This window comes from Gastrolobium bilobum, unplaced genomic scaffold (assembly GCF_033153095.1).
Source record: "Gastrolobium bilobum isolate Gb01-03AN ecotype WA unplaced genomic scaffold, APGP_CSIRO_Gbil_v1 utg107013, whole genome shotgun sequence".
Taxonomy (NCBI): Eukaryota; Viridiplantae; Streptophyta; class Magnoliopsida; order Fabales; family Fabaceae; genus Gastrolobium; species Gastrolobium bilobum.
This window is the reverse complement of record NW_026898546.1, coordinates 1-10,692: the sequence shown is the minus strand read 5'-3', so window position 1 is coordinate 10,692 and position 10,692 is coordinate 1. Positions and strand designations below refer to the sequence as shown.

The following is a 10,692-nucleotide window of genomic DNA, read 5'->3' as shown; positions in this document are numbered from 1 at the left end:
ATCTGAATGCATGTATAAAGAATTAATTCACGGGTTACACACAACATTTAGGCTAAAATTCGGAAATTAGAGCAGACACATAATGTTCAAGTGATGGTGGTTTGTTGTATAGGAGTTCATATGGTGGTTTGTTATTTAAAAGTGGTGTGCAGGTTCTGTTTATGATGTGTATGGCATGAGAAATTGCATAGGTCCATAGGCTAAGTGGTAATTTGGCTTGAAAGAAAAGAGAACGAGCTGCATTAAGGATATGTTGGTGTTTACGTTCTGCAACCCCATTTTGTTGGGGTGATTCAACACAAGAACGTTGATGTTCAATCCCTTTTGAGAGATAGAAATCAGTCATAAGGAATTCAGCTCCATTATCACTTCTGATGATTTTTATGGAGGATTTGAATTGATTTTCAACATAGGTAGTAAAGTGTTTTAAATTGTTTCGTGCCTCAGCTTTGTTCTTTAAAAGAATAGCCCATGTAAAACGTGTATAGTCATCTACAATTGTTAAGAAATATCGATGGCCATGTAAAGAAGTTGTGGAGAAGGGACCCCAAATGTCAGTATGTATTAATTGGAAAGGAAATGTAGTTTTGATTGTACTAGAAATGTAAGGTAATTTTCTTTGTTTTGAGAAATGACATATATCACAGGGATCTATTTTATTACATGAAATGAAAGGGAAGTAGATGGACATGGTCTTCATGACTGGTTCAGAAGGATGACCAAGTCTTTGGTGCCATATCAATGCATCATTGGAGTTCACTTTATTGCAGAAACTTTTCTTTACAGATCCTTCATGTGTCTTCAATATGTAGAGTCCATCTAATTGTTTAGCTGAACCAATCGTCTGGTTGGTTGATATCTGTTGGATGAAACAAGTTAAGTCATGAAAAAGAATGTAGGATTGGGTGTCTTGAAGAAGTTTGGTTACTGAAATCAAATTGACACGAAAGGATGGTACATAGAGAACATTTTTAAGAACTAAAGAATCAGAAATTCTTGTTGTGCCTGATTGTGTTGTAGTAATTTGAGTGCCATTTGGAAGTGTGATGTGTATGGGATTTATGGATTGGACACATGAAAGATTAGAGAAAATATATGTGATGTGATATGTAGCTCCAGTGTCCAGAATCCAATGGTTTGATTTTATACCTGATACTGTGTTACCTATATTGAAAGCAGATGAGTGGGTTTGAATCATATTGGATGAGTGAGGCAGCTTTGATCTTTGTAGAAGTTCCAGAATTTCTTGATGTTGTTCTTTTGAAAAGGCAAAATTCAGAGATTCTGGTTCAGGTTCTGGATCAGTATTGTGTACACTATCATCAAATTCTAGTGAAACAAAGTTTGTAGCAGCAGCAGCAGCATATGGTCTTCTGGTTTGGTATCCTGGTGGAAATCCATGCTTGAGATAGCATATCTCGATGGTATGGTTTGTTCTCTTGCAATATGTGCAAAACTTATTTCCACGACCTCTTCCTTGATTAAAACCTTGGCCTCTTCCTTGATTGAAACCTTGGTTGAAGTTCTGATTGAAATTTGGATGATATCGAGTCTGTCCTCTGTCTAGTTGTCCTCTGGAATTTTGTTGTTCAGCAATATTGATGAAAGATTGTGAATCTTGGACTCCTATTTTCAGGCGCCTTTCTTGCTGAAGAATCAATGAGAATACTTTGTTAACACATGGAAGAGGGTCTAATAGCATTACTTGAGCTCTCACATGTTCAAATTGGTCATTTAACCCTTTCAAGAATCTTATTACATAGTCCCTTTCACGAGTATCCTTTACTTGTGTTGCTGCTCCACATGCGCAAGATGGTAAAATTGGCTGTAAGCTTTCTAATTCATCCCATAAAATCTTTAATTGGGTGAAGTAATCTGAAACACATTTGTCTCCTTGCTGCAATTTGAAAATTTCATCTTGAAGATCAGAAATTCTAAACATATCAGTTTGAGCAAACCTGTCTTTCAAGTTGTTCCATATATCATCTGCTTTCTATAACAACCTTAAATATTGTATCATGATTAATGAAGAATTACGATAATTAATAAATGAGACATTTCAGATGAAATAGTTTATGATTAAGTAAATTAGAAGTATGGGTCCAATGGACTAAAGACATAAGCATTAGGGATCCAATGAATTCATGGATCAAAGTATAACCCAACAAAGGAAGTTTTAATTCCATTTAATTTGGACAAGTCCAAGTGATACAAAGAAAGATCTATATGATAAAGTAAAGTCCAATAAGGTAAATGGAACCCAAATCAAGTTAAAGCCCAAAGTAAGGCCATGACATAATAAACCTAAAGAAGTACTATATGACTAGGAATTAAATTAGAATTCTTTCCCTACAAGCAAGAAGCCCACGGTTTTACTAGAGAAAACAAGCTCTAAGAAGTCAATTTAAAGTGTCATAAAATCATGGAAAAATAGGCACAAATTAGGTCAGGTTAATAGGTTAAAGGTCCATTATCTTAAGGAATAAATCATGGTCCAAAATTAAAGGAAATCTTTTCCTTCTTTAAAATCCGCGGCCTAGGTGTAGGAAATGAATTTGATTTTATTTGATTTTCAAGCCATTAAATGCAAATCGAATTTCCTTAAGTCAAGCCAGTCAAATTCCTTTAAACAAGGAAGTTAGGATTATGATGATTAGTAGTCAATCACTTCCCTAAATCAAGCAAATTGATGACAATATGTCAATCAATCAAATAATTCTGTTTCTTAAATCAAGGGAGCAACTTTTAATGACGATTAGTCACACATCATCAATTCCTTAAATCAAGCAATCACTAAATTTCCTTAATCAAGGAAATTGACATCATGTTCTTGTCCCTAAATTAAGCAATCTAACCTATGACAACAAATCACCACCTTACTCTCATTTAATGTGATCGAAACCTACCAGCAATCAAGTAATGGCAAGGCTTCTAGGTTGCCTATTTGAACAAGCTTTACTCTCCTTTTTCCCTCTATAGCCGCGGCAACCAAAGGAAAGAACAAAGAGTTTAGTTCATTTTGTGAAGTCCATGAATGCTTCGAAATGGTGAGTGTGTTAGTGAGAAATACCTAATTGTTCCAAGATCAAATACAAGCCTGGATATATAATTCCACCAAAGAACCCTTCATCTCTAAGCAAGAAAATCCCTCATCTCCTCTCTTTAAGCTTCCGGCCTTGTATGTTCAAGGAGGAAGGAAGTTCATTCAAGAAGATTCAAAGTAGTCAAAGGTCAAGAAGTGTTTCCTTAAGTCGTTGATCATCATCAAAGGTAAGCCTATGAACCTTCTTGGTTAGGAATGACATGTAAAAGCATGAAAGTGATATCCTAAGTATATGATCCCTAGAAGGCCGAACCATGTATGATAATCATAAGCATGAAGAGATGTTTAAATGATATGAAAGATGATGAAATGATGATGTTAGATTAGCATGTTTAGTAGCCTAGGTTCTAAATCAATTTTGCATGATCATAACCTTAGTTGGCCGAATATATAAGATGATGTTTTGAATGATGCTCTAGGATTTAAATATGATAAATTATCAATAATGTTAGAAGCATGTTTTAGAAGTAATCCCTTAGGTATTTTAGGGCAATAAGGTCGAATGGTATGTAGCTAAAAGAGGTTTTATTTGATTAATGTTGAAAGGATCTAACCATGTTATGTTAATAATATAATTGAAAGCATGTTTTAAAAATTATATTCCTAGATGTTTATCTATGGTGGCCGAACCTATACATGCCTAGAATGAAATCTTTAATAATTCTATTAAGTGTTATGATGACCTAATAATGTCCTAAAACCTACACAAGTGATAAAAAACAACTCCTCTAGGTAATTAAACCTGCAAAGCCGAGACCTATACATGGATAAAACACAAATGTTGAATGTTATATAAGTTACTAAAAGATGATATGATGATGTTAGGGAGTCAAGGGAGCAAACAGGCAAGTAAAGAGATCAAAAGTTGAAAGTATACAAGTAAAGAACGACAAGCACTGTAAGTGTTTACAGTTGTTGAAGTAATCTCTCTATGTATGCCACTATTATGAAACTATGATAAGTTATGGTCTGACTGCAATATGTTTATAGTGCTTTACATTATGTGATTATGATATTTTTGAAACTTAAAACCATGCTATTAAATGTTGGCCTGTGCACTGATACTCCAGTTGCAACCTGACGAGGACTCTGGGTATCTCCGTAAGTCCGTAAAAGCCGGCAGGAATATGATGATGATGATGATGGCATGATATTTTTATATGATGATGTTAAATGTTCCATTTTGTATTGTTATTATAAAATGTTGCAGGAGTAAGCGTCATAGTTGGAGAATGCTCCAGCTGTGAACCTTACTGAGATTTTCCCCAAAATCTCACCCCCCCCCTTGACCACCCATTTCAGGAAAAGATGAAAGAAAGTAATAAGAAAGTTATGTGGGAAAGAAAGGGTAAGAGACTGGTACGTAAAGAAGAAGAAACTCCACCTACCTGGGAAGAGAAACTAAAGGATCTAACAGATAGAGGCCTATGGACTGAGGCTATGAAATTATTAATAGAAGCTTTTCCACATTATGATTTCGATGAAGCACTAAGTACACAATGGCTAGAGGAACCACAACCACATTATGACTGGGCTTATGATGCGGCATAAATTATGTTTTTATTTATGATTAGTTAATCTTTTTGGGATTACATTAAATAATGTTTAGTGTTATTTATTTTGTATTGACGTTTTAACGCTTTTAATTTTATATGGAATAAGTATGGTTATGTGTTTCCATTCCGCACTCTGATATTTTCATTCGTAAAGTTTAAATTTAGACTTCCGCGCGTTGAATGCATGATGAAGGTGCACCCTATATGTATTTACATTTGGGGTGTTACACTTTCTCCATCCAAAGCACTGATTGTGCAATGGATTCTGAGATGGATCGATTGAGCCAAGAAATTATCATAGTGTTACACCTTTCCCATGAACCAAATAGAGGACTGTCATCATCTGGTTTCTTGATTGTTCCATTAACAAAACCAAGCTTGTTCTTGGATAGGAGTGCCATACGCATTGAACTTTGCCATGTGTGGAAGTTCTTTCCATTCATTGAAGGAGATACTAAGACCAATGATGGGCTTTTATTGGGATGTAGGTAATAGGGATTGGATTCTGTGCTGGTGTTGTATTCTGGTTTGGTACTGCTCTTTGAGTTGGTGCTGATGCTGCATCTTCCATTTTCTTGATTGATGAAAAGAAAACAGAAAATTTCGAAAGGAAGAAGAAGGAAAATCTTTTGAGAAGAATTGGGAACAAGAGAGGGTGAATACCAGAGCTCTAGATGTCTAGATGAGCTCTGATACCATATTGAAAACTAGATAAAAGATGAAAAAGATTGAATGTATTGAATGAATTCTCAAGGTTACATTGCTGATATATATACAACAGCAATCAAACTAAAGCACGGAAGCAAAGACACTTTAACTGTAAATAACAGAAATAACTAACATCTAACTAACAGACTTCTAACTAACTGGATTAATTACAAGCTACTGTATATATTAACAAAAAGAACAAGAAGTTAAACGACGTTGCGCCCGACACATGGAGAGAAAATAAATAAGTGTATTGTATTGATTCAAATAAGGTTGCTAGAGCCTGGAGACAAATTAATACCCGTATTTAAATAAATAAGTGTATTGTATTGATTCAAATAAGGTTGCTGGAGACAAATTAATACCCCTACGTTGATAAAACTGTTGGTCATAGATGAGGCAAGAATCAATTATCCTGATCTGTAGGTATATAAACTAGTTTTTATTACTAATATTTAGACAAAAGTGGGCTCGTATAAACAAAATCAAAAGCAAGCAATAATTGACGTGTGAAAGTTGAACAAGTGAGGATACAAATATGTGTTAGATTTTTTTTAATATTATTTTTGAAAGGGGATTAAAATCCTAATTCTAAATCCGTCTTGAACTCCAAATTAGTTGGGAACCTATAAGATTACCGAAGGATAATGTTAAAAAAAACAAAAATCAGAAACATGCAACTTTTTATTAAAAAAAAAAACAAGTGTTAAGATCGATCTCTTTTTTGATTAATTTGAAAAAATTAATAAAATAAAATGAAAGATAAAAGCATTCCACATAATAAAAATATTTTATTTAACATTTATTATAACTAAAGAATTTTTATTTATTACCAAAAAAAGAGAGAGCAAGTAATCTTGCCACATCATATCCTTTGTAGGTTGTTCCTTTAGCCCATTTGATAATGGATCATGCTAGAATCCCAGAAAGTAGAAACAAGTGTTGGAGTCAATTCTTTGCCTCAGGTGCACAGTATGGTTACATTTGGTTTGGATTATCACTCTATTCAATAAAAATAAAAGGGTTTGATGAAATAGTCATGGACTATCATATATTCGTATTATTACTCTTATTAAATAGCTTAAGGCAGGTATTCTTATACTAGAATAAAAAAAATTATACCTAATTTAAATTTAGCCATTGATTTGCTTTGTATATATGACTTACATATATAATAAATCAGAATCGTTAGATATAAATATAATCGATGATGCAAGATTGGAAATGTTGTAGAGACAAAAAAACATGTGGGACCCGTATGTAAGAAACAATTAAGTGTAGGACCCACGTTGACACAGAAATCGAAGGGTGTGTAGGAAAATTCAAATTATCATGTTAAATGAGAATTATAAAACCCATCAATTAAATATATGTTATGCATCATCAATATTAGTTAAGTAATCTAGTCTAAACATTCATCATATATCATTTTATTTATGAGATTAATGTTTTTAATATTGTAAGAGATAATTTTATCTCATATATATATCATATGTGAGGTTTATATTATCTTTTTCTTTCACTTCTCTTCACATGGACCTCATACACTTTTATGTATATAGAAGATAAAATTATCTCTTACAACATAAGAAACAATTATCCAAATATATCACTTAATATTATCTTTTTAAGGGCTGTAAATACAAATGTTAACATGTAAGTTCATTCGATGCCTATAACCTGTTTTAGATAACTCATCATTAGGGGTTTGAGGGTTTCGTATATATAATAGACCAATTCCCAATACCAAATAATTTCCTTGCTAAACTTTGACCCCATAATAAATTTATGGCAAGCAAGGACCCTTTAGATTTCATTTCATCTACTTATCCTAATAAGAAATATTGGAAATTAGGTATAGCAGATGAGAAAAAAAGGTGACCCACACAATTGACGGAGAGACAACTATTTGATCTTGTGCATGTCAGCCATGACTGACACAGACCGGGAGCAACCTTATAACAAGGGAACAAAACTATACATAGTGATACGGTGGTGGGTACTCCTTTTTTTCAAATATAAAAATTTTTATTTTCATTTTTGAAATTTTTTTTCTGGCCACCTTTAAATTTTTTCGACGTTTGGAAAAAGGAAATACCTACTTGGGTATTCCTATAGGTTGGAATTGGTTGTTGCGTTTAAAGCGTTCCATAATTCAGTACAAGGGTAGTTATATATCTTTGGATCACTTTGAAGAGACATTAATTAGGCATTGCCATATAAATCCCTGCTATGTAGATACTTAGACCATGACATTTAAATAGTTATTATCTCGTGGGACGTGGCAGCAATATATAATGTATAATTGTGTATATATTACATAATGAGGGGTGCTGCTTTTCCAATAGCAATTAAAACGTGTGATATAAGTCGCAGTTTCGGTAAGTGGGACTAGGACTCAGTTTCTGATATACCTCATGAGGCGAAAAAAAGAAAAAAAAAGCTCAATCAGTTGATCGTGTCGTGGACCAGAGTTAATGGAGATTCCAGCACAGTGCTTTTCATTGTCCTCAATGTTTTTTTTTTTTTTTTTTTGAGATGTTAAAGATATTTAATTAAAAAACTGCTGAGGGCAAACACAGATGATTTCCCTCTGGTCTGTCTAGATGTGCACGTTAAGAGGTGTAGGAAAAGGTGACAAAAAAGAAGAAAATGGTACCATGATGCAAACTAGGGCATGTGAATACAACTAAATAATTGTGATTTACTAATAACAAAATCCTCTCGCCAAGACTACTTGTGAGCTACTTCATGACACCGCTGTGCAACTAAGTTGAAAGTTGACAAAGCAATTCTTCTTTGCTTAACACTTCTTTGCAAGCAGATGGCTGAAAAACATCAAATAAGCATATCACAATGGTGGAAACTAGAATATTATGAGCCTTGATGAAAATTTCTAAAGGAAAATGTAAGAAAGATAATTCCTACTTTATTGGTAGTAATAAATATTATCCGGGAACTTTTCCACAGACACTGAATTCCTGCATAAAAAAAGATTGTAATTTTTACCTGAAGCAATGACAACAATTTGCCCATTTCGGTGTCCACGTCCTTGAACATAGTTAAGCTCTCTGGAAGAGTGTTCCTTAGAAAGAATAGCATTGCTGAGGCAGCTTTTTCCTATAAAAGAAACACAAGATTATTAACTTATAATACATGTTTGAAAAATAAGATAAAGAAGACACACATGCTGATGATAATAACAATAATGACTTGCTCGGTGATAGTGAAAATATAAAGAATGGAAGGATGAGTAAAATATCTAGACACTGTTCATGCTTCCAAGCATTGCCAACGATCCCACCCCAAGTGTTCATTTCAAAGAAAAACTATCAAAAGATAAATTGCTAAAAAATTTCAACATGAGATTGAGAGGAGGTATGTATCTTGATCATAATAAGAGGAGGTACCTTTTAACTATACACCAGGTGCTCAATTCGGAGCTCATTAGCTCCGGTTATCGCCGTTTGAAGTTGGATCAGCAAATAGCCAAACAACCCCAAAAACAGCACCAAACCACTCACCTTACTCGATTTACTGCACTCAATCCATTCAACCATTTACTCTCAAATTTTTATCCTACAAACTAGACATCTCAAACTTCATTTTGATATATCACACGCTTAATTTGACTGAGAAACGAAGCAGGAATTAATTTCCCAAATCCGGTCCAGAATCTGCCTCAGGTGCAGGGCACATGAGCAGTCCGTGTTTCTCTATTTTTTTCAGGCCGACGATCAACCCAGAATTTCCTAAAATTTTGACACAAGGTAGAGGACATCTCAACCTTCAAAATGGCGTATGGCACGTCCCTATTGGACCTCTATGGAGGGAGATATGTTCTCCCGAAGTTCGCCTAAAATCTGCCAATTCTACAGAAATTTTGCCAGAGTTTCCTTTGTTTTTCCAATAATCCCAAAATTGTAAACGATCATTTAAACCTCAAATGTACCTAATAAACACATGATAATACAGTAATAATCCAATGGGTGACACACACAAGGACCAACAACGCCTTGGGGCACTTACAACCCAATCCAGTTTATAGTTATTACACAGTTTATACAATAGAGCTCACATTATATTTCTTACTTGTTTCAATCACATAGGTCTCATTCACATGTAGTTTCACAATATAATCATGTAATCATAACTCTAACATAGGCCTAAAATCCTTCCATTTTTTACATCATGTCTCTCTTACATTTACAACATACACTTAAATATTACAACTTACGACTTTAACTTCAAATTGCCTTTTACAATATTACAACACCAATTACAAATTTAGACATAAATTTAAATGATACAAACTGCTAGACCTAGGCATGCCAACATGAACAATATGCCAAATACTGAAAATGTTCCTCTATCACCCTACGGGCCCCTTGCCCGCGACTCCAACGCTACAGGTACATCCTGAAATAAATGCCCCGAGACGGGGTGAGATATACGAATATATCTCAGTAACCAAGAGGTTCTGGAGTAAACTCCACCCAATGGTTCACTTCGATGCATATCAATAGAATAAAACAACCACTTTGAAAACGGGATATAGCAAGGGATTTAGAGAAATGGGGAATATAAGGAAACAAACTACGACGATACGGGATGGTAACCCCAATTCCACGTACGCCCTGGGCAAATATAAGCCTATGGGTATCATCCAAGGTGTGTTCACAGAAACCACAACCATGATGCCCAAACCAACCAAAACGCCAAAGACATTCCTAGTGTGCTCCTACCCGGATCACACACCATGACACGCAGTCAACTGGAACTCCCTCCTGGAGACCTATCCAGCGGAAGTCCGAAAATGCCCGAAGGCTAATAAAACTGTCCACTGGCCAGAGACTCGGTATTGCAGTACCCATAGCAATAATGCATGCATGCTCATGTGTTCTATACTATTTATACACACTTTCTACCGTTGCCATCAACTGGCAAGGTGGAACAGAAAAGGGGAACAAGCCCCAGTACCAAGAGGTTACCTGAAATATTGTTTCCACAAGCTCCGCAGCAGCTTATCCCTCAACTTGGTAAACAGCAGAATGCCTACACAGAGGACATTCCTAATCACTCACAATTCAAACAATACATGCTACTTTACAATTACACATGCATTGAACCAATTACTTACCTCAGTCCACTTGGTCCAAGACCAATGGCGACTCACTGAATCAAGATTCGGGATTCAAGTCAACATACGGCAACCTATACAATTACGTACATCCATCAGTACGCGTCAAATAGCATCAAAATGCAAAATCACAAAAATCCTCCCCATCCTCCCTTGATGGTTCGGCCAATGAAGTGTAAATTTGA

The 10,692-nt window shown here is 34.9% G+C and overlaps 1 protein-coding gene across 1 annotated transcript; it reads right to left on the bottom strand.

The window, feature by feature from the left end:
- Window positions 1-663: 663 nt before the first annotated feature.
- LOC133317328 (uncharacterized) lies at window positions 664-8,487 on the bottom strand (the record flags this gene model as incomplete). Its single annotated transcript, XM_061519191.1, has 3 exons — window positions 664-859; window positions 959-1,993; window positions 8,377-8,487. Coding segments are annotated over 3 exons (1,342 nt in total), but the record flags the coding sequence as incomplete, so codon positions are not given.
- Window positions 8,488-10,692: the final 2,205 nt, after the last annotated feature.